Source organism: Oncorhynchus nerka, linkage group LG8 (assembly GCF_034236695.1).
Source record: "Oncorhynchus nerka isolate Pitt River linkage group LG8, Oner_Uvic_2.0, whole genome shotgun sequence".
In the NCBI taxonomy this organism is placed as follows: domain Eukaryota; kingdom Metazoa; phylum Chordata; class Actinopteri; order Salmoniformes; family Salmonidae; genus Oncorhynchus; species Oncorhynchus nerka.
In genome coordinates, this window is record NC_088403.1 from 21,826,651 (window position 1) to 21,852,891 (window position 26,241).

The 26,241-nt window shown below is 45.4% G+C and overlaps 1 protein-coding gene across 2 annotated transcripts in view; it reads left to right on the forward strand.

The window, feature by feature from the left end:
• The window catches only part of LOC115132926 (apoptotic protease-activating factor 1-like), a 65,128-nt gene extending 43,834 nt beyond the window's left edge, over window positions 1–21,294 (forward strand). For both annotated transcript variants that reach the window (XR_010464522.1, XM_065021511.1), the window contains exon 27: window positions 14,249–21,294. Coding sequence is in view for 1 of the 2 variants with exons in the window: in XM_065021511.1 (XP_064877583.1) it covers window positions 14,249–14,395 (147 nt within the window). In the remaining variant the exon portion in view is untranslated. The remainder of the gene's footprint in view (window positions 1–14,248) is intronic.
• The last annotated feature ends 4,947 nt before the right edge of the window (window positions 21,295–26,241 follow it).

Consider the following 26,241-nt stretch of genomic DNA (forward strand, 5'->3'; position numbering starts at 1 on the left):
TTACTAGATGCTGTTCCTCCACTAACCTCATTGCAACTCCCCTCCAAGTCTCCGACCACTACCTTGTATCCTTTTCCTCTCGCTCTCATCCAACACTTCCCACACTGCCCCTACTCGGATGGTATCGCGCCGTCCCAACCTTCGCTCTCTCTCCCCCGCTACTCTCTCCTCTTCCATCCTATCATCTCTTCCCTCTGCTCAAACCTTCTCCAACCTATCTCCTGATTCTGCCTGCTCAACCCTCCTCTCCTCCTTTCTGCATCCTTTGACTCTCTATGTCCCCTATCCTCCAGGCCGGCTCGGTCCTCCTCTCCCGCTCCGTGGCTCGACGACTCATTGCGAGCTCACAGAACAGGGCTCCGGGCAGCCGAGCGGAAATGGAGGAAAACTCGCCTCCCTGCGGACCTGGCATCCTTTCACTCCCTCCTCTCTACATTTTCCTCCTCTGTCTCTGCTGCTAAAGCCACATTCTACCACTCTAAATTCCAAGCATCTGCCTCTAACCCTAGGAAGCTCTTTGCCACCTTCTCCTCCCTCTTGAATCCTCCTCCCCCCCCCCCCTCCTCCCTCTCTGCAGATGACTTCGTCAACCATTTTGAAAAGAAGGTCGACGACATCCGATCCTCGTTTGCTAAGTCAAACGACACCGCTGGTTCTGCTCACACTGCCCTACCCTGTGCTCTGACCTCTTTCTCCCCTCTCTCTCCAGATGACATCTCGCGTCTTGTGACGGCCGGCCGCCCAACAACCTGCCCGCTTGACCCTATCCCCTCCTCTCTTCTCCAGACCATCTCCGGTGACCTTCTCCCTTACCTCACCTCGCTCATCAACTCATCCCTGACCGCTGGCTACGTCCCTCCCGTCTTCAAGAGAGCGAGAGTTGCACCCCTTCTGAAAAACCTACACTCGATCCCTCCGATGTCAACAACTACAGACCAGTATCCTTCTTTCTTTTCTCTCCAAAACTCTTGAACGTGCCGTCCTTGGCCAGCTCTCCCGCTATCTCTCTCAGAATGACCTTCTTGATCCAAATCAGTCAGGTTTCAAGACTAGTCATTCAACTGAGACTGCTCTTCTCTGTATCACGGAGGCGCTCCGCACTGCTAAAGCTAACTCTCTCTCCTCTGCTCTCATCCTTCTAGACCTATCGGCTGCCTTCGATACTGTGAACCATCAGATCCTCCTCTCCACCCTCTCCGAGTTGGGCATCTCCGGCGCGGCCCACGCTTGGATTGCGTCCTACCTGACAGGTCGCTCCTACCAGGTGGCGTGGCGAGAATCCGTCTCCTCACCACGTGCTCTCACCACTGGTGTCCCCCAGGGCTCTGTTCTAGGCCCTCTCCTATTCTCGCTATACACCAAGTCACTTGGCTCTGTCATAACCTCACATGGTCTCTCCTATCATTGCTATGCAGACGACACACAATTAATCTTCTCCTTTCCCCCTTCTGACGACCAGGTGGCGAATCGCATCTCTGCATGTCTGGCAGACATATCAGTGTGGATGACGGATCATCACCTCAAGCTGAACCTCGGCAAGACGGAGCTGCTCTTCCTCCCGGGAAGGACTGCCCGTTCCATGATCTCGCCATCACGGTTGACAACTCCATTGTGTCCTCGTCCCAGAGCGCTAAGAACCTTGGCGTGATCCTGGACAACACCCTGTCGTTCTCAAATAACATCAAGGCGGTGGCCCGTTCCTGTAGGTTCATGCTCTACAACATCCGCAGAGTACGACCCTGCCTCACACAGGAAGCGGCGCAGGTCCTAATCCAGGCACTTGTCATCTCCCGTCTGGATTACTGCAACTCGCTGTTGGCTGGGCTCCCTGCCTGTGCCATTAAACCCCTACAACTCATCCAGAACGCCGCAGCCCGTCTGGTGTTCAACCTTCCCAAGTTCTCTCCACGTCACCCCGCTCCTCCGCTCTCTCCACTGGCTTCCAGTTGAAGCTAGCATCCGCTACAAGACCATGGTGCTTGCCTACGGAGCTGTGAGGGGAACGGCACCTCAGTACCTCCAGGCTCTGATCAGGCCCTACACCCAAACAAGGGCACTGCGTTCATCCACCTCTGGCCTGCTCGCCTCCCTACCACTGAGGAAGTACAGTTCCCGCTCAGCCCAGTCAAAACTGTTCGCTGCTCTGGCCCCCCAATGGTGGAACAAACTCCCTCACGACGCCAGGACAGCGGAGTCAATCACCACCTTCCGGAGACACCTGAAACCCCACCTCTTTCAGGAATACCTAGGATAGGATAAAGTAATCCTTCTCACCCCCCTTAAAAGACCTAGATGCACTATTGTAAAGGGGCTGCTCCACTGGATGTCATAAGGTGAAAGCACCAATTTGTAAGTCGCTCTGGATAAGAGCGTCTGCTAAATGACTTAAATGTAAATGTAATGTAAATGTGACTTTAAAACCGTTACAGAGTTTAATGGTTGTGAAAGAAAACTGAGGATGGATCAACAACATTGTAGTTACTCCACAATACTAACATAATTGACAGTGTAAAAAGAAGGACGCTTGTGCAGAATAAAAAATATTCAAAAACGTGCATCAAACGTAAGTAAAACTGTAAAAAATGTGGCAAAGCAATTAATTCACTTTTATTCCTGAATACATAGTGTTGTTTTGAGAAAATGGTTACAGACCCAACAACATTATATAGTATCCCTTCCTCATGGTTACAGACCCAACAACATTATATAGTATCCCTTCCTCATGTTTACAGACCCAACAACATTATATAGTATCCCTTCCTCATGGTTACAGACCCAACAACATTATATAGTATCCCCTCCTCATGGTTACAGACCCAACAACATTATATAGTATCCCTTCCTCATGGTTACAGACCCAACAACATTATATAGTATCCCTTCCTCATGGTTACAGACCCAACAACATTATATAGTATCCCTTCCTCATGGTTACAGACTCAACAACATTATATAGTATCCCTTCCTCATGTTTACAGACCCAACAACATTATATAGTATCCCTTCCTCATGGTTACAGACCCAACAACATTATATAGTATCCCTTCCTCATGGTTACAGACCCAACAACATTATATAGTATCCCTTCCTCATGGTTACAGACCCAACAACATTATATAGTATCCCTTCCTCATGGTTACAGACCCAACAACATTATATAGTATCCCCTCATGGTTACATACCCAACAACATTATATAGTATCCCTTCCTCATGGTTACAGACCCAACAACATTATATAGTATCCCTTCCTCATGGTTACAGACCCAACAACATTATATAGTATCCCCTCATGGTTACAGACCCAACAACATTATATAGTATCCCTTCCTCGTGGTTACAGACCCAACAACAATTTTGTCATCAAAGGTGCTTTCAAGATAACTGTGAACTCTTAAAAAATATATTTAAAAAAGGTTGAATCATGATGTCTTTGATCTTCAGGTCGGAGCGCTAGAAAGAGGCCTGAGTTCCTGGTGAGGTATTCTATGTTGGATGACCGTTTAAAATGTATTTTCCAAGTTGGAGCTAGTTTTTCCCCCAGAGGTACCAGTTGTCTTAAACATGGAAGAAGTCATGCTGGATGGACAGCATGGCTAATGTATTCAACCTTTCTGGCCCATGGTGTTGCGAGTGACTGTGTATCTTTTTAAGCTTGGAAAAGAGACCATTTCAGACAGATTATTTAAATCCTTAAACCCAGACTTGGACCACACACCCTCTCCACCAAATAGCAGGCAGGCGAAGAAAAATGGTGATTGCTTTGCAACGCTTGCAGTTAGCTACTGATTCCTTCCAAACCACTCATTGTTGAATTTGCGATTTCTGACTTGTTGTGTAATGTTTATGTCCAATGGCTGATGAGCACCGATACCGTTTTATCTATCATTTATCTTCATATTGCAAGGATGGAAAAGGATTTTCCAGTAGATTGTCGATGTGGTTCATGGTCGATGACTGCTTAAGCAAAATCCTAGAGGAAAACCTGGTTCAGTCTGCTTTCCACCAGACACTGGGAGATTTTATTCACATTTCAGCAGGACAATTACCTAAAACACAAGGCCAAATATACACTGGAGTTGCTTCCCAAGAAGACAGGGAATGTTCCTGAATGGCGAGTTACAGCTTTGACTTAAATCTATAGCAAGCCCTGAATAATGGTTGTCTAGCATTGATCAACAACCAATTTGACAGAGCTTGAATAATCTTTAAAAGAATAATGGGCAAATGTTGGACAATCCAGGTGTGGAAAGCTCTTAGACTTACCCAGAAAGACACACAGCTGTAATCGCTGACAAAGGTGCTTCTACAAAGTATTGACTCAGGGGTGTGAATACTTATGTAAATTAGAAATGTCTGTATTTCATTTTCAATAAATTTGCTAACATTTCTTAAAACATGTTTTCACTTTGTCATTATGGGTTATTGTGTGTACATGGGTGAGAATGATTATTTTTTTATCAATTTTGAATTCCGGCTGTAACACAACAAAATGTGGAATAAGTTGACAGGTATGACTACTTTCTGAAGGCACTTTATGTTCTGTTTTCTCAATATACCCACATTTATCAAATATATCCCCAGATCTCATACCATCCTCATTTAACCTTCATTCATTTCCCTAGTTACTCTCACATGAATCATGCACCGACACACACGTGTACACACATACGTCTCGAAATAAAGACACACACACACACACACATACGTCTCGAAATACAGACACACACACACCTTCAAACGCACACATACGTAGACACACACACACACAGTACTGTAGATGGATGTGAGGAGTTTAGATGAAGGCAGTTGCCTGTCGGTAGTGTTGTCAGACCTCACTTCTCTTCTCTAGGTGATTGAAGACCAAGAGAAGACATCCAACCTTATCTCACCTTTTCACACTCGCTGTTGTTGCTCTCCATCTCTCTGTTCCCCATAGGACGTCTCTCACACTAATGGTATCTCTCCTCTCTCGCTCTGTCTTTCTCTCACTCTTTTACTCGCTCACTTTGTGTGTCTCTCTCTCTCTGTCTGTTTCTCACTCTCCCTTTCTCTCAGGTGTTCATTCTCTTTCTTTCACTTTTAATCTCCCCATTGGAACCCCTCTCTCAATCTCTCTCCCCTTCCATCATAAGCTGTGTAACAGGGGTAAGAATTGGGTAAAATATGTGAGCTTTCTGCTTCTCTCTCTCTGTCGCTCTCTCTCGCTCTCTCGCTCTGTGTTATGGTCGTTAAGTGTATGCTAACAAGACCTAGGTGGTCAGTGAGGGGGAGGGAGAGAGAGGAGTCAAGGTTAATATGACCTTCCCCTGGAAAGGGAGAAAAGAGAGTACATGCGTGAGTGAGAGAATCATAGAGAGGGAAGGGTGGGAGTTAGAGAGAGAGCTAGGTAAGTTGTGTGATTGGTGTCCCCCATAAAGCTAAATAAGCCATCTGTAAATATCTTGTTCAGTTGCTGAAACTCTGTTAATAATGTTTAATAGTCAGTCGGCTAACAATATTGGACGAGAAATGTATATTATATTGATTGGTCCGTTCAAGTCTCCCGATGTAACGTCACAAACACCTAGTTTAGTAATAAAAAGGCTCTCCGTTCCCTTCCCATGACAACGGTGCATTTTCTAATGCTTGTAGATACAGCATTCTTACACCACAGTCTATGTCGGTAAATAGATTGGATGAAGTCATCCGATAAGACATGGTGGAGCGAGTCAGTAGGAGAGAACCGTGTCAGTGTAGATCTGTTGTTCCTCCCCAGCCATAACACCACGTACTGATAGTTCCCAACAGAGAAGCTGCAGGAGAGCCATGCCACACTAAAAATACACGCACACTACCTGTCACATCACATACTTTAAATCACAGTTCTGTGCTATGTGGTGGCTTTGGGGTGGGTGTTTTTTGATTTTGTTGTTTGAGGTTTTGTTTTTGACTTGTGTTTTTGTATAAATTAAATGTGTATTTCGGATAGAATTACGATCAGACACTGTACAGTTATTATATTTGTGTGTTCATATTTTTCTGATTCCAAGATCAAAAGCTACATCTCGGTCTTTGAAAAAGCCAGCTATTGTCACCGTTCCCTTGAGTAAGGACCACCCAAACTGCTCATTGGCTGCTCTCTGCTCCAGCTTCTCCAACTTAATGTGTGTTTGCGTGTACACACACATTCTAATGTATAAAGCATAATAAGTTAGGTACAAAATGACGTAGTTTAGGAGTGCAGACAGCCGGTCTCTAACAGACAGACAGATCTCATGGGGTTTGGTAAAAGCAGAAGACTCATTTCTGTCTCGGTTGAACTAATAAAGTATTCTTCTTCTTCAGCTAGAGCCGTGATCTAGCCTTGTTCAGCCTTTGCTATGTCCCAGAAGGTACCCTATTCCGTTGAGAGTACACTACTTTTGACCAGAGCCCTATCTAAGCAGTGCACTATAAAGGGAATAGAGTGCCATTTGGTTGGCAGCCCTGAGTTTGCCCTAGCTACAGTATATGTCTTCTCAGGCTCATGGCGTAAACACAACATGATGTAGTGAAGTATTTATCCCCCCAAAGCCTGTTGTTACCATGCTCCTCTCGTTAACTCTGTGTTAATTGTCTTTGGCTGTGGGAGAGAGAGGGGTTATACCTTACATCCCGGGACGAGATGGAGAGAAAGAGAGGCAAGATGTGGGAGAGAGTTAGGGAAGGGGTTGGGGAAGAGAGGCAAGATGTGGGAAGAGGGAAGGTTAGGGGGAAGGGGGTTGGGGAAGGGGTTAGAGGGAAGGGTTAGGGAAGGGGGGGAAAGGGGGAAGGGGTTGGGGAAGAGGGAAGGGGTTGGGGAAGAGGGGGAAGGGGTTGGGGAAGAGAGGGAAGGGGTTGGGGAAGGGGTTAGGGAAGGGGAAGGGGTTAGGGAAGGGGTTGGGGAAGAGGGGGAAGGGGAAGAGGAAGGGGTTGGGGAAGAGAGGGAAGGGGTTGGGGAAAGGGGTTGGGGAAGGGGGGGAAGGGGTTGGGGAAGAGGGGAAGGGGTTGGGGAAGGGGGAAGGGGTTAGAAGAGGGAAGGGGTTGGGGAAGAGGGGGAAGGGGTTGGGGAAGGGGAAGGGGTTGGGGAGGGGGAAGGGGTTGAAGGGGTTGTGGAAGGGGTTGGGGAAGGGGAAGGGGTTGGGAAGAAGGGGTTGGGGGAAGGGGTTGGGGAAGAGGAGGGGGGAAGAGAGGGAAGGGGTTGGGGAAGAGAGGGAAGGGGTTGGGGAAGAGAGGGAAGGGGTTGGGGAAGAGAGGGAAAGGGTTGGGGAAGAGAGGGAAAGGGTTAGGGAAGAGAGGGTTAGGGAAGAGTGGGAAAGGTAGAGGGTTAACGTTAGGGAAGAGAGGGAAAGGGTTAGGGAAGAGAGGGAAAGGTAGAGGTAGGTGGAGACAGGAGAGAAACACACACGGTCTTGCCAGGACAGAGAGTACATATTCATATAGAAATTGAGACAATGCCATCCTTTCTGAGAAAGAGGTGGGGAGAGGAAGGGATGGAGAGTGGGAGGTAAAAAAAAGGACTCAGACAGAGGGCAAGAAAGAATGAGACGGGAAGATCGAGGAAGACTGAGAGAACAATAGAGGGAGAGAGAGATGGAGGAGGGGAGGAGTTAAAGGATTAACTGTGCATCAATATTTCAGTGGGAGCCTTTGTTGAATAATGCAGCCGTTGCGTCAGACAGTGTTTCCCTCTCTCCGCTTGGTTCTGGGTGCTGACACACACACACACACACACACACGGGCATTGACATACATACACTGAGTGTACAAAACATTAACAACATGCTCTTTCCATGACAGACTGACCAGGTAATTTCAGGTAAAAGCGTATTGATGTCTCTTGTTAAATCCATTTCAATCAATGTAGATGAAGGGGAGACATGGATTGTGTGTTTTCAAGCCTTGAAACAATTGAGACATGGATTGTGTGTGTGTTCCATTCAGAGGGTGGATATTTAAGTGCCTTTAAATGGGTTATGGTAGTAGGTGCCAGGCGTACCAGTTTGAGTCAAGAACTGCAACGCTGCTGGGTTTTTCACATTCAACAGTTTCCCGTGTGTGTCAAGAATGGTGCACCACCTAAAGGACATCCAGCTAACTTGACAACTGTGGGAAGCATTGGAGTCAACATGGCTCAGCATCCCTGAGGAACACTTTCAGCACCTTGTAGAGTCCATGTCCTGATGATTTGAGGCTGTTCTGAGGACAACATTGAGGGAGGTGGTGTTCATATTTGGTACATCAGTGTACAGTGGTAATGTAGGCCTACAGTATACTGGTATTCACCTAGTTCACCCACAGTTCTCTCACCTTTTATTTGATCATCTCTCTCCCTCCATCTCCTTTCCTGTGGCTACCTTTTCCCAGAGCCTGTAGGAGTTGAACAAGAGCAAGGGAACTGTACACATTATCCCTGGGCACTTCGTCTGAGTGTGTTCGCTTAAGAGAGATTGCTCACCCACATATAAACACCTGCCTCTCCATCTCTCTCCCTCCTTCCCTATTTCTCTCTCTCCTCCCATCCAACTATCTCTCTCTCTCTCTCTCACACACACACACTGTTGTGTTGTGACTGGGCCAGGCAGGCTGTGTTTCTATCATGTAAGTCAGAGTTTTTCCCTGGGCAGCTTCAATAGACAGACCTGCAAAAGCTGGAAGCACCTGTCACAGCCAGTTCATTCCAGTGGGCTGGGTTATGGTTGTTTCTACACATACTGACACACAAACATACTCTCAGTATACAAGCCTGCATATTAACATACTGACACACACACACACACATACGCTCAGTATACAAGCCTGCATATTCACATACTCACACACACACACACACACACACATACTCTCAGTATACAAGCCTGCATATTAACATACTGACACACACACATACGCTCAGGATACAAGCCTGCATATTCACATACACACACACACACACACACACACACACATACTCTCAGTATACAAGCCTGCATATTAACATACTGACACACACACACACACACATGCTCAGTATACAAGCCTGCATATTCACATACTCACACACACACACACACACACACATACTCTCAGTATACAAGCCTGCATATTAACATACTCACACACACATACTCTCAGTATACAAGCCTGCATATTCACATACTCACACACACACACACACACACACACTCTCAGTATACAAGCCTGCATATTCACATACTGACACACACAAACATATTCCGTATACAAGCCTGCATATTCACATACTGACACACACAAACATACTCTCAGTATACAAGCCTTCATGTTAACATACTGACACACACATACGCTCAGTGTACATGCCTGCATATTCACATACAGACACACACAGGCTCATTCTAGTGTACTGTATTCACTCTAGCATAAGCTAATAAGCTAGGCACACACAGTACATATACTAATACATTTAGTCAGTGTGTGTGTGTGTTAGACGGGTTGTTATTCTATATTAGTATATCCACGTAGATATCATCATCATCATCAGTGTTAATTTTAGAAGACTTGGCTGGAGGGGGCAGCAAGCTGTGCTGTTGGATTGGAAAGTTTTCTAACTTATGAGAACTCAAGATGGCAAACACACACACACACACACAAGTTACAAACACACACACATGAAGAAAAACAGAGCTTACAGTACACGTATGCGCGTACACACATACATACACACACACACCAGGACATTGCATCTTTCTGCTTCGCTAACACCATCATAAATCAATGGCAGCACAGTAATAGTGTTCATATCAGCAGCACCATCTGTTCTATAGAGGACACACACACATTCCATCATGACTTGTACTGCAGTATTCTCTTGGTGGTCATTAGACCGTTGTCAAATAAGGCTCCTCTTGTAGTGTGTGTCTGTGTGTACCTATAGTACAGTGACTATGTCCCTGTCATGTTCGTTCCCTCCCTTGCCCCTGTCTTCCCCTGCATCATGTACCCCGCATGGACACACTGTCCCCAGCACATTGTTTCATTGAAAAATACTGCACCAAACATCTTAGTTAGATGTACAATTGATACTGCACCAAACATCTTAGTTAGATGTACAATTGATACTGCACCAAACATCTTAGTTAGATGTACAATTGATACTGCACCAAACATCTTAGTTAGATGTACAATTGATACTGCACCAAACGTCTTAGTTAGATGTACAATTGATACTGCACCAAACATCTTAGTTAGATGTACAATTGATACTGCACCAAACATCTTAGTTAGATGTACAATTGATACTGCACCAAACGTCTTAGTTAGATGTACAATTGATACTGCACCAAACATCTTAGTTAGATGTACAATTGATACTGCACCAAACGTCTTAGTTAGATGTACAATTGATACTGCACCAAACATCTTAGTTAGATGTACAATTGATACTGCACCAAACGTCTTAGTTAGATGTACAATTGATACTGCACCAAACGTCTTAGTTAGATGTACAATTGATACTGCACCAAACGTCTTAGTTAGATGTACAATTGATACTGCACCAAACATCTTAGATGTATTATTGCACGACTAAGATCTCTTCGGCAAAACGTCAAAATTAATGACAGATTTCTTGGAATAATTCAGACTATTTTGAGGAAGTATATCCTGGCTACGGCATGTCAAAATGGACAAACAGTACTATTTCTGCTTTTTCAAGCATAGGTCTTCCAAGGCAGTATGCGAGCGCACTCGATTGGTTCAGCTAGCCATGTTTGGCTAGGCATCATCCCTTGCTGGTTGTCTTGTCTTTATTCTGATCCCTTGCTGGTGGTCTGTCTTTATTCTGATCCCTTGCTGGTGGTCTGTCTTTATTCTGATCCCTTGCTGGTGGTCTGTCTTTATTCTCATCCCTTGCTGGTGGTCTGTCTTTATTCTCATCCCTTGCTGGTGGTCTGTCTTTATTCTCATCCCTTGCTGGTGGTCTGTCTTTATTCTGATCCCTTGCTGGTGGTCTGTCTTTATTCTCATCCCTTGCTGGTGGTCTGTCTTTATTCTCATCCCTTGCTGGTTGTCTTTCGATCAAAGGATATTTACAAGAGAGATTGATGAGTGTTTGAGAGACTAGGAGTTTTTGTGCGCACATGAGTGTGTGTGTGGGGGGAGCTGTTTTTCTTTCCTCTGAGACTTAATCACACTTCGCTCCCCCTCTCCTCTCAGTATGGGGTACCACCTCCTCCATCACGAGAAGCTGTCAAATAGGAAGAATAGTACTAGTTTTATATCCATCCATTACTGCAAAAACCTTCTTCTCTGTTGTCAACAGGCAGGCCACAGGCACACACGCACACAGACGCACGTATGCACGCACACACACACACACACACACACACACACACACACACACACACACACACACACACACACACACACACCACTCCAAGTGCAGCACTACCTAGAGTTATCTAGGGTTGAGAGCATTGCTGAAAGCAGTAACTATCTATATCCATGGGTCCATATCTGTGTTGCCCAGTCTGGGATTAGAATCAGCAGTCTTACAGCTACAGTACAGGGTTTATTTATTAACTCTCCTCACTGTCTATCTCTCCTCTCTCCAAATATTTATATGGAAATGAAGTGTGAAAGAAAGGAGGTGGGAAAGTATAAAATGAGCGATGGAGAGAAAGAGATGAATTTAGAGACATCTTAGTGGTGTTAAATATTGAAGACCTTTGTCTTGTAGTGTTGCATGGTTATGTAAAGGATCTGAAAGGGAATCACCTACCGGACCTTCTCCATCTCTCCTTCCCTCCATCTCTCCCTCTCTTCTCCACAGAAACATACCTCATTAAGTCAAAACAGACATCCTGTTGTTCCTCCCATTCCTCAGTCTTCATAGATCTAGAATAGTCAGCTTGAGGCCCTATGGAGCTCAGTCCATACGCTGCTCACACAGTGGTGTTGGTATTCCACAGACCGTGGCCGAAACCCCTGCAGAGCCATTACACTCATAGACTAGAGATAGGGGGGGTACAGAGTGGCAGACAGTCAGACACACCACACACAAAAATACGCAGAAATATTAATGAATCATACAAACTCCTCAAACACACAAAAGGAGTATCATTTGCAAGCTGTACTTGCAGGGGAATGGAAAATGAGACCCCTTTTGTGTGTTTGAGGAGTTTGTATGATTCATTAATATTTCTGTGTCTGTGGTGTGTTTGTGCGTGCGTACATGTGTGTACTTGAGTATGATGATACAAGGGTACTACTACTAATACTGCAACAGTTGACGCTGCACACACACTCTCGGAGACAGACTTTTTCCACAGACCCACAATAACAGCTGGGTCTTACAGTCAGAATTGTCCTGGTTTTTCCTCAGACCCACAATAACCGCTGGGTCTTACAGTCAGACTTGTCCTGGTTTTTCCTCAGACCCACAATAACCGCTGGGTCTTACAGTCAGACTTGTCCTGGTTTTTCCTCAGACCCACAATAACCGCTGGGTCTTACAGTCAGACTTGTCCTGGTTGTTCCTCAGACCCACAATAACCGCTGGGTCTTACAGTCAGACTTGTCCTGGTTGTTCCTCAGACCCACAATAACCGCTGGGTCTTACAGTCAGACTTGTCCTGGTTGTTCCTCAGACCCACAATAACCGCTGGGTCTTACAGTCAGACTTGTCCTGGTTGTTCCTCAGACCCACAATAACCGCTGGGTCTTACAGTCAGACTTGTCCTGGTTGTTCCTCAGACCCACAATAACCGCTGGGTCTTACAGTCAGACTTGTCCTGGTTTTTCCTCAGACCCACAATAACCGCTGGGTCTTACAGTCAGACTTGTCCTGGTTTTTCCTCAGACCCACAATAACCGCTGGGTCTTACAGTCAGACTTGTCCTGGTTGTTCCTCAGACCCACAATAACAGCTGGGTCTTACAGTCAGACTTGTCCTGGTTTTTCCTCAGACCCACAATAACCGCTGGCTCTTACAGCCAGACTTGTCCTGGTTTTTCCTCAGACCCACAATAACCGCTGGGTCTTACAGTCAGACTTGTCCTGGTTTTTCCTCAGACCCACAATAACCGCTGGGTCTTACAGTCAGACTTGTCCTGGTTTTTCCTCAGACCCACAATAACCGCTGGGTCTTACAGTCAGACTTGTCCTGGTTGTTCCTCAGACCCACAATTACAGCTGGGTCTTACAGTCAGACTTGTCCTGGTTTTTCCTCAGACCCACAATAACCGCTGGCTCTTACAGCCAGACTTGTCCTGGTTTTTCCTCAGACCCACAATAACCGCTGGGTCTTACAGCCAGACTTGTCCTGGTTGTTCCTCAGACCCACAATAACCGCTGGCTCTTACAGCCAGACTTGTCCTGGTTGTTCCTCAGACCCACAATAACCGCTGGGTCTTAGTCAGACTTGTCCTGGTTTTTCCTCAGACCCACAATAACCGCTGGGTCTTACAGTCAGACTTGTCCTGGTTTTTCCTCAGACCCACAATAACCGCTGGGTCTTACAGTCAGACTTGTCCTGGTTGTTCCTCAGACCCACAATAACCGCTGGGTCTTACAGTCAGACTTGTCCTGGTTTTTCCTCAGACCCACAATAACCGCTGGGTCTTACAGTCAGACTTGTCCTGGTTTTTCCTCAGACCCACAATAACCGCTGGGTCTTACAGTCAGACTTGTCCTGGTTTTTCCTCAGACCCACAATAACCGCTGGGTCTTACAGTCAGACTTGTCCTGGTTTTTCCTCAGACCCACAATAACAGCTGGGTCTTACAGCCAGACTTGTCCTGGTTTTTCCTCAGACCCACAATAACAGCTGGGTCTTAGAAGCTGCTAGGTTTCTCCCTTCCACTAATGGAATTGAGGAAGTGGAAATATGTTCTGCAGGGAGATAAGTGGTGTGATGATGCTGTCTGTTTTCATTGGCCTGATAAGAGCGAATATGAATATTATTCTGGGAAATGTGGAAGATTGGCATGTTTGAGACACCTCCTGCGCGCACACTTGATATGATTGACTTGGCGCCTTTGATAGTGGATTCCTGAGAGGTGGAACTTCAATGAAAAAATGACAGCTTAGCAGGTCGCATTAAACAGAATCGGTTAGTAAAAGTGTGTGTGTGGCTGACAAGACCAAACTGCATCACTGATCTATTATCAGACGGGCTCTTACAGGGTACTGTGCAGCAGTGGTAGAAGCTTAGAGACACACTTAAACTGATATCTCTGTCTCTCACTCTCCCTCTCTTGCCCCTGCTCGCTCTCTTTTTCTCCCTCATAGTGGTGGAACGTGGAGAAAGGAGAGGCCCTCCAGACCTTCTACCCGACAGGAGCCAATCTGAAAAGGATCCACGTGTCACCTGACTTCTCCACCTTCGTCACCATCGACAATATCGGAATCCTCTACATCCTTAAGAAGGTGGAATGAGAGGGAGGCATAGCTCATTAGTCTAAAGTGGTTTACTTATAGCTCATTAGTCTAAAGGGGGCGTAGCTCAATAATGGAAATAATGGTCTCCTCTCCTTGCATTGATCTGAAAGAGCCAGACAGGTGAGAGCCAATGTCCGTTAGTCATCTGCCATGTTGCTTTAGCCTGCGTTCTCAGATCAGATCAGGTGAGAGCCAATGTCCGTTAGTCATCTGCCATGTTGCTTTAGCCTGCGTTCTCAGATCAGATCAGGTGAGAGCCAATGTCCGTTAGTCATCTGCCATGTTGCTTTAGCCTGCGTTCTCAGAGCAGAGACAGGTGAAGAACAGGAGATCTGCTGAAGGACAATCATTTCTCCTGCTCTGCCTTCTGCATGTCATAACAGTCAAACACAACAAAATACATCATTTCTCCTGCTCTGCCTTCTGCATGTTACAACAGTCACACACAACAAAATACATCATTTCTCCTGCTCTGCCTTCTGCATGTCACAACAGTCAAACACAACAAAATACATAATTTCTCCTGCTCTGCCTTCTGCATGTTATAACAGTCAAACACAACAAAATACATCATTTCTCCTGCTCTGCCTTCTGCATGTTATAACAGTCAAACACAACAAAATACATCATTTCTCCTGCTCTGCCTTCTGCATGTTATAACAGTCACACACAACAAAATACATCATTTCTCCTGCTCTGCCTTCTGCATGTCACAACAGTCAAACACAACAAAATACATCATTTCTCCTGCTCTGCCTTCTGCATGTTATAACAGTCAAACACAACAAAATACATCATTTCTCCTGCTCTGCCTTCTGCATGTCATAACAGTCAAACACAACAAAATACATCATTTCTCCTGCTCTGCCTTCTGCATGTTATAACAGTCAAACACAACAAAATACATAATTTCTCCTGCTCTGCCTTCTGCATGTTATAACAGTCAAACACAACAAAATACATCATTTCTCCTGCTCTGCCTTCTGCATGTCACAACAGTCAAACACAACAAAATACATCATTTCTCCTGCTCTGCCTTCTGCATGTCACAACAGTCACACACAACAAAATACATAATTTCTCCTGCTCTGCCTTCTGCATGTCACAACAGTCAATCACAACAAAATACATAATTTCTCCTGCTCTGCCTTCTGCATGTCACAACAGTCAAACACAACAAAATACATCATTTCTCCTGCTCTGCCTTCTGCATGTCACAACAGTCAAACACAACAAAATACATCATTTCTCCTGCTCTGCCTTCTGCATGTCACAACAGTCAAACACAACAAAATACATCATTTCTCCTGCTCTGCCTTCTGCATGTCACAACAGTCAAACACAACAAAATACATAATTTCTCCTGCTCTGCCTTCTGCATGTTATAACAGTCAAACAATCACAACAAAATACATAATTTCTCCTGCTCTGCCTTCTGCATGTTATAACAGTCAAACAATCACAACAAAATACATCATTTCTCCTGCTCTGCCTTCTGCATGTCACAACAGTCAATCACAACAAAATACATCATTTCTCCTGCTCTGCCTTCTGCATGCCACAACAGTCAATCACAACAAAATACATAATTTCTCCTGCTCTGCCTTCTGCATGTCACAACAGTCAATCACAACAAAATACATAATTTCTCCTGCTCTGCCTTCTGCATGTCACAACAGTCAATCACAACAAAATACATCATTTCTCCTGCTCTGCCTTCTGCATGTTATAACAGTCAAACACAACAAAATACATCATTTCTCCTGCTCTGCCTTCTGCATGTTATAACAGTCAAACAATCACAACAAAATACATCATTTCTCCTGCTCTGCCTTCTGCATGTCACAACAGTCAAACAATCACAACAAAATACATCATTTCTCCTGCTCTGCCTTCTGCATGTCACAACAGTCAAACAATCACAACAAAATACATCATTTCTCCTGCTCTGCCTTCTGCATGTCACAACAGTCACACACAACAAAATACATCATTTCTCCTGCTCTGCCTTCTGCATGTCACAACAGTCACACAATCACAACAAAATACATAATTTCTCCTGCTCTGCCTTCTGCATGTTATAACAGTCAAACAATCACAACAAAATACATAATTTCTCCTGCTCTGCCTTCTGCATGTTATAACAGTCAAACACAACAAAATACATCATTTCTCCTGCTCTGCCTTCTGCATGTCACAACAGTCAAACACAACAAAATACATCATTTCTCCTGCTCTGCCTTCTGCATGTTATAACAGTCAAACACAACAAAATACATAATTTCTCCTGCTCTGCCTTCTGCATGTTATAACAGTCAAACAATCACAACAAAATACATCATTTCTCCTGCTCTGCCTTCTGCATGTCACAACAGTCAAACAATCACAACAAAATACATCATTTCTCCTGCTCTGCCTTCTGCATGTTACAACAGTCAATCACAACAAAATACATCATTTCTCCTGCTCTGCCTTCTGCATGTTACAACAGTCAATCACAACAAAATACATCATTTCTCCTGCTCTGCCTTCTGCATGTCACAACAGTCACACAATCACAACAAAATGCATCATTTCTCCTGCTCTGCCTTCTGCATGTCACAACAGTCACACAATCACAACAAAATACATAATTTCTCCTGCTCTGCCTTCTGCATGTCACAACAGTCAAACAATCACAACAAAATACATCATTTCTCCTGCTCTGCCTTCTGCATGTCACAACAGTCAATCACAACAAAATACATCATTTCTCCTGCTCTGCCTTCTGCATGCCATAACAGTCAATCACAACAAAATACATCATTTCTCCTGCTCTGCCTTCTGCATGTTATAACAGTCAAACACAACAAAATACATCATTTCTCCTGCTCTGCCTTCTGCATGTCACAACAGTCACACAATCACAACAAAATACATCATTTCTCCTGCTCTGCCTTCTGCATGTCACAACAGTCAACCACAACAAAATACATCATTTCTCCTGCTCTGCCTTCTGCATGTCACAACAGTCAACCACAACAAAATACATCATTTCTCCTGCTCTGCCTTCTGCATGCCACAACAGTCAATCACAACAAAATACATCATTTCTCCTGCTCTGCCTTCTGCATGTCACAACAGTCAATCACAACAAAATACATCATTTCTCCTGCTCTGCCTTCTGCATGTCACAACAGTCAAAACAATCACAACAAAATACATCATTTCTCCTGCTCTGCCTTCTGCATGTCACAACAGTCACACAATCACAACAAAATACATCATTTCTCCTGCTCTGCCTTCTGCATGCCATAACAGTCAAACACAACAAAATACATCATTTCTCCTGCTCTGCCTTCTGCATGCCATAACAGTCAAACACAACAAAATACATCATTTCTCCTGCTCTGCCTTCTGCATGCCACAACAGTCAAACACAACAAAATACATCATTTCTCCTGCTCTGCCTTCTGCATGTCACAACAGTCAAACAATCACAACAAAATACATCATTTCTCCTGCTCTGCCTTCTGCATGTCACAACAGTCACACACAACAAAATACATCATTTCTCCTGCTCTGCCTTCTGCATGTCACAACAGTCACACAATCACAACAAAATACATAATTTCTCCTGCTCTGCCTTCTGCATGTTATAACAGTCAAACAATCACAACAAAATACATAATTTCTCCTGCTCTGCCTTCTGCATGTTATAACAGTCAAACAATCACAACAAAATACATAATTTCTCCTGCTCTGCCTTCTGCATGTTATAACAGTCAAACAATCACAACAAAATACATAATTTCTCCTGCTCTGCCTTCTGCATGTTATAACAGTCAAACACAACAAAATACATCATTTCTCCTGCTCTGCCTTCTGCATGTTATAACAGTCAAACAATCACAACAAAATACATCATTTCTCCTGCTCTGCCTTCTGCATGTCACAACAGTCAAACAATCACAACAAAATACATCATTTCTCCTGCTCTGCCTTCTGCATGTCACAACAGTCAAACAATCACAACAAAATACATCATTTCTCCTGCTCTGCCTTCTGCATGTTACAACAGTCAATCACAACAAAATACATCATTTCTCCTGCTCTGCCTTCTGCATGTTACAACAGTCAATCACAACAAAATACATCATTTCTCCTGCTCTGCCTTCTGCATGTCACAACAGTCACACAATCACAACAAAATACATAATTTCTCCTGCTCTGCCTTCTGCATGTCACAACAGTCAAACAATCACAACAAAATACATCATTTCTCCTGCTCTGCCTTCTGCATGTCACAACAGTCAATCACAACAAAATACATCATTTCTCCTGCTCTGCCTTCTGCATGCCATAACAGTCAATCACAACAAAATACATCATTTCTCCTGCTCTGCCTTCTGCATGTTATAACAGTCAAACACAACAAAATACATCATTTCTCCTGCTCTGCCTTCTGCATGTCACAACAGTCACACAATCACAACAAAATACATCATTTCTCCTGCTCTGCCTTCTGCATGTCACAACAGTCAACCACAACAAAATACATCATTTCTCCTGCTCTGCCTTCTGCATGTCACAACAGTCAACCACAACAAAATACATCATTTCTCCTGCTCTGCCTTCTGCATGCCACAACAGTCAATCACAACAAAATACATCATTTCTCCTGCTCTGCCTTCTGCATGTCACAACAGTCAATCACAACAAAATACATCATTTCTCCTGCTCTGCCTTCTGCATGTCACAACAGTCAAAACAATCACAACAAAATACATCATTTCTCCTGCTCTGCCTTCTGCATGTCACAACAGTCACACAATCACAACAAAATACATCATTTCTCCTGCTCTGCCTTCTGCATGCCATAACAGTCAAACACAACAAAATACATCATTTCTCCTGCTCTGCCTTCTGCATGCCATAACAGTCAAACACAACAAAATACATCATTTCTCCTGCTCTGCCTTCTGCATGCCACAACAGTCAAACACAACAAAATACATCATTTCTCCTGCTCTGCCTTCTGCATGTCACAACAGTCAAAACAATCACAACAAAATACATCATTTCTCCTGCTCTGCCTTCTGCATGTCACAACAGTCAACCAATCACAACAAAATACATCATTTCTCCTGCTCTGCCTTCTGCATGCCATAACAGTCAAACAATCACAACAAAATACATCATTTCTCCTGCTCTGCCTTCTGCATGTCACAACAGTCAACCAATCACAACAAAATACATCATTTCTCCTGCTCTGCCTTCTGCATGTCACAACAGTCAACCAATCACAACAAAATACATCATTTCTCCTGCTCTGCCTTCTGCATGTCACAACAGTCACACAATCACAACAAAATACATCATTTCTCCTGCTCTGCCTTCTGCATGTCACAACAGTCAAACACAACAAAATACATCATTTCTCCTGCTCTGCCTTCTGCATGTCACAACAGTCAAAACAATCACAACAAAATTGATATCCTGACAAAATGAACTATTATGCTTTTCTTATTGTATCAGGGGACCATAGACAAAATGCATTTTATTCTTACTGCACTGGGGTAAATTGTATGCAATATGGAGAGATTTTTCTATGCTCTTTTTAACTAGGAAAATCTATGCTATAATGAAATGCACCAGCATTATCTGTTGTGATTCTACAGTGATGTTGTCAAACAGTGAATTGGTTTTGTATTTCTAAGTGCCCAATGAGTCTTTTGCTTTGTTGATGTCGTGGCACTCTGCAAATGGTCATGATTGTGTTCCGTCGTCTTAAACAAAGTACATGTATTTTTCCCTGTGATGTTTGGGTGGCAGGGAGCCTAGCGATTTAAGAGCGTTGTGCCAGTAACCTAAAGGTTGCTGGTTCAAATCTCTGAGTCGACTGGGTGAAACATCTCTCTATGCCCTTCAGCAACGCACTTAACCCTAATTTACTCTTGTAAGTCGCTCTGGATAAGAGCGTCTGTTGACTAAAATGTAAAGGTCTAAACATGTGTATTTGGACTAACTAAAGCCTTAAAGATGGATTCCGCAGTATGGGGAAGCCTACCCACCACTTAAAAAAAAAAAAAAACCTTGACCTAAGGCATTTGTCAGAATAGCATCTGTCGACTATGTTTACTATCAAGTTCAACACTGTTTAGGACATTTTATACACTAATTATATCAATAGAGCCAGTTTTATTTAAAAAATAATAATTTTTGTACAAGTCCTTTTTTATTGTATATATCTTGCTTTCATACATTTTGTTTTCTTATTACTACTGATCCACGCTCTAGTGAGCTTTGTAGGAAGGCACTATGATTTATCTCTTGTGGTCTATATCAAGAACATGGCCTTGTTCCAATACTTTGACAATGCGTCCTTCCTTCCTCGCTTCCTTCCTTCCATCGTTGCTTGTCGTCATCTCTGATCTGACGCTATTGAATAGCTGACCGATTGCTTCCACTTCATGGTTGACAATCCAGAGTCATTTCAAATCTGTGAATTTTTGAAAGGAAAGGATGCATTTTCAAAGTATTCAATCTGGGCCTTGTTTTTGATGTCAGAACATGTGCTCTTACCTATTGGTGCTTTAAACTCAGTGTGCAAGTAAATCATCAGAGGAGGTCTCTCCCTGTCAATCAAATCTGTGAAGTCACGAGGTGATCTCAGGACATGAATACTGTTATGGTAAAGTGCTTGTGTGTGTGGTCTGTAATGTATAATGTTTTATTCTCTAAGGTATTATAAGACAGCAGGTGGCTTACATACTCCTCTAAATTTGTCATTAAATCATTTGATGTTCACTGTCCAGAGCATAGGGTAGTATTTGATCAACACTGAACAAAAAAAACACATGTCAAGTGTTGGTCCCATGTTTCATGAGCTGAAATAAAACATTCCTGAAATTTTCCATATGCACAAAAAGCTTATTTTTTTAACAAATTTGTTTACATCCTTTTTAGTGAGCATTTCTCCTTTGCCGAGATGATCCATCCACCTGACAGCTGTGGCATATCAAGAAGCTGATTAAACAACATAATCATTACATATAAGGCCATTCTAAAATGTGCTGTTTTGACACACAACACAATGCCATAGATGTCTCAAGTTTTGAGGGAGCGTGCAATTGGCGTACTGACTACAGGAATGTCCATCAGAGCTGTTGCCAGAGAATTGGATGTTAATTTCTCAACCATAAGCTGCCTCTAACGTTGTTTTAGAGAATTTGGAAGTACGTCCAACAGGCCTCACAACCGCAGACCATGTGTAACCACGCCAACCCAGGACCTCCACAACCACAGACCATGTGTAACCACGCCCACCCAGGACCTCCACAACCACAGACCAGGTGTAACCACGCCAACCCAGGACCTCCACAACCACAGACCAGGTGTAACCACGCCAACCCAGGACCTCCACAACCACAGACCAGGTGTAACCACGCCAACCCAGGACCTCCACAACCACAGACCATGTGTAACCACGCCAACCCAGGACCTCCACAACCACAGACCATGTGTAACCACGCCAACCCAGGACATCCACATGTGGCTTCTTCACCTGCGGGATCATCTGAGACCAGCCACCTGGACAGATGATGAATCTGTGGGTTTACACAATCAAATCATTTCTGCACTGTCAAATGTCTTAGAGAAGCTCATCTGCGTGCTCGTCGTCCTCACCAGGGTCTTGACCTGACTGCAGTTCAGCGTCGTAACCGACTTCAGTGGGCAAATGCTCACCTTCGATGGTCACTGGCTCCCTGGAGAAGTGGGTTCTTCACGGATGAATCCCAGTTTCCACTGTACCGGGCAGATGGCAGCGTGTATGGCGTTGTGTGGCCGAGCGGTATGCTGATGTCAACGTTGTGAACAGAGTGCCCCATGGTAGTGGTGGTGTTATGGTATGGGCAGGCATAAACTACGGATAATGAACACAATTGCATTTTATCAATGGAAATTTGAATGCACAGAGATATCGTGACGAGATCCTGAGGACCATTGTCGTGCCATTCATCACCCGCCATCACCTCATGTTTCAGCATGATGATGCACGGCCCCACATCACAAGGATCTGTACACAATAACTGGAAGCTGAAAATGTCCCAGTTCTTAAATACTCACCAGACTTGTCACCCATGATGCATTTTTAGAATGCTCTGGATCAGCGTGTTTCAGTTCCCGCCAATATCCAGCAACTTCGCAGAGGAGTGGGACAACATTCCACAGGCCACAATTAACACCCTGATCAACTCTATGCGAAGGAGATGTCATGCTGCATGAGGCAAATGGTGGTCACACCAGATACTGACTGGTGTTCTGATCCATGCCACAACTGTTTTTTTTAAGGTATCTGTGACCAACAGATGCATATCTGTATTCCATACCACGCTGCCTGTCTCCTTATACCACTCTGCCTGTCTCCTTATACCACGCTGCCTGTCTCCTTATACCACGCTGCCTGTCTCCTTATACCACTCTGCCTGTCTCCTTATACCACTCTGCCTGTCTCCTTATACCACGCTGCCTGTCTCCTTATACCACTCTGCCTGTCTCCTTATACCACGCTGCCTGTCTCCTTATACCACTCTGCCTGTCTCATTATACCATGCTGCCTGTCTCCTTATACCACTCTGCCTGTCTCCTTATACCACGCTGCCTGTCTCCTTATACCACGCTGCCTGTCTCCTTATACCACGCTGCCTGGCTCCTTATACCACTCTGCCTGTCTCCTTATACCACGCTGCCTGTCTCCTTATACCACTCTGCCTGTCTCCTTATACCACGCTGCCTGTCTCCTTATACCACTCTGCCTGTCTCCTTATACCACGCTGCCTGTCTCCTTATACCACGCTGCCTGTCTCCTTATACCACGCTGCTTGTCTCCTTATACCACGCTGCTTGTCTCCTTATCCCACGCTGCTTGTCTCCTTATCCCACGCTGCTTGTCTCCTTATCCCACGCTGCTTGTCTCCTTATACCACGCTGCTTGTGTCCTTATACCACGCTGCTTGTCTCCTTATCCCACGCTGCTTGTCTCCTTATCCCACGCTGCCTGTCTCCTTATACCACGCTGCCTATGTACTTGTCCCACGCTGCCTGTGTCCTTATACCACGCTGCCTGTCTCATTATACCACGCTGCCTGTCTCCTTATACCACGCTGCCTGTCTCCTTATACCACGCTGCCTGACTCCTTATACCACGCTGCCTGACTCCTTATACCACGCTGCCTGTCTCCTTATACCACGCTGCCTGTCTCCTTATACCACGCTGCCTGTCTCCTTATACCACGCTGCCTGACTCCTTATACCACGCTGCCTGACTCCTTATACCACGCTGCCTGTCTCCTTATACCACTCTGCCTGTCTCCTTATACCACGCTGCCTGTCTCCTTATACCACTCTGCCTGTCTCCTTATACCACGCTGCCTGTCTCCTTATACCACTCTGCCTGTCTCCTTATACCACGCTGCTTGTCTCCTTATACCACGCTGCTTGTCTCCTTATCCCACGCTGCTTGTCTCGTTATCCCACGCTGCTTGTCTCCTTATACCACGCTGCTTGTCTCCTTATACCACGCTGCTTGTCTCCTTATACCACGCTGCTTGTCTCCTTATCCCACGCTGCCTGTCTCCTTATACCACGCTGCCTATGTACTTGTCCCACGCTGCCTGTGTCCTTATACCACGCTGCCTGTCTCATTATACCACGCTGCCTGTGTCCTTATACCACGCTGCCTGTCTCATTATACCACGCTGCCTGACTCCTTATACCACGCTGCCTGTCTCCTTATACCACGCTGCCTGTCTCCTTATACCACGCTGCCTGACTCCTTATACCACGCTGCCTGACTCCTTATACCACGCTGCCTGTCTCCTTATACCACGCTGCCTGTCTCCTTATACCACGCTGCCTGTCTCCTTATACCACGCTGCCTGTCTCCTTATACCACGCTGCCTGACTCCTTATCCCACGCTGCCTGACTCCTTATCCCACGCTGCTTGTCTCCTTATACCACGCTGCCTGTCTCCTTATACCACGCTTCCTGTCTCCTTATACCACGCTGCCTGTCTCCTTATACCACGCTGCCTATGTACTTGTCCCACGCTGCCTGTGTCCTTATACCACGCTGCCTGTCTCCTTATCCCACGCTGCCTGTGTCCTTATACCACGCTGCCTGTCTCCTTATACCACGCTGCTTGTCTCCTTATCCCACGCTGCTTGTCTCCTTATACCACGCTGCCTATGTCCTTGTCCCACGCTGCCTGTGTCCTTATACCACGCTGCCTGTCTCATTATACCACGCTGCCTGTCTCATTATACCACGCTGCCTGTCTCCTTATACCACGCTGCCTGTCTCCTTATCCCACGCTGCTTGTCTCCTTATACCACGCTTCCTGTCTCCTTATACCACGCTGCCTGTCTCCTTATCCCACGCTGCTTGTCTCCTTATACCACGCTTCCTGTCTCCTTATACCACGCTGCCTGTCTCCTTATACCACGCTGCCTATGTACTTGTCCCACGCTGCCTGTCTCCTTATACCACGCTGCCTGTCTCATTATACCACGCTGCCTGACTCCTTATCCCACGCTGCTTGTCTCCTTATACCACGCTTCCTGTCTCCTTATACCACGCTGCCTGTCTCCTTATACCACGCTGCCTATGTACTTGTCCCACGCTGCCTGTGTCCTTATACCACGCTGCCTGTCTCCTTATCCCACGCTGCCTGTGTCCTTATACCACGCTGCCTGTCTCCTTATACCACGCTGCTTTTCTCCTTATCCCACGCTGCTTGTCTCCTTATACCACGCTGCCTATGTACTTGTCCCACGCTGCCTGTGTCCTTATACCACGCTGCCTGTCTCATTATACCACGCTGCCTGTCTCATTATACCACGCTGCCTGTCTCCTTATACCACGCTGCCTGTCTCCTTATCCCACGCTGCTTGTCTCCTTATACCACGCTGCCTGTCTCCTTATCCCACGCTGCTTGTCTCCTTATACCACGCTTCCTGTCTCCTTATACCACGCTGCCTGTCTCCTTATACCACGCTGCCTATGTACTTGTCCCACGCTGCCTGTCTCCTTATACCACGCTGCCTGTCTCATTATACCACGCTGCCTGACTCCTTATCCCACGCTGCTTGTCTCCTTATACCACGCTTCCTGTCTCCTTATACCACGCTGCCTGTCTCCTTATACCACGCTGCATGTCTCCTTATACCACGCTGCCTGTCTCCTTATCCCACGCTGCCTGACTCCTTATCCCACGCTGCCTGACTCCTTATACCACGCTTCCTGTCTCCTTATACCACGCTGCCTGTCTCCTTATACCACGCTGCCTATGTACTTGTCCCACGCTGCCTGTGTCCTTATACCACGCTGCCTGTCTCATTATACCACGCTGCCTGTCTCCTTATCCCACGCTGCCTGTCTCCTTATACCACGCTTCCTGTCTCCTTATACCACGCTGCCTGTCTCCTTATCCCACGCTGCTTGTCTCCTTATACCACGCTTCCTGTCTCCTTATACCACGCTGCCTATGTACTTGTCCCACGCTGCCTGTGTCCTTATACCACGCTGCCTGTCTCCTTATACCACGCTGCTTGTCTCCTTATCCCACGCTGCTTGTCTCCTTATACCACGCTGCTTGTCTCCTTATACCACGCTGCTTGTCTCCTTATCCCACGCTGCCTGTCTCCTTATACCACGCTTCCTGTCTCCTTATACCACGCTGCTTGTCTCCTTATCCCACGCTGCTTGTCTCCTTATCCCACGCTGCCTGTCTCCTTATCCCACGCTGCTTGTCTCCTTATACCACGCTGCCTGTCTCCTTATACCACGCTGCCTATGTACT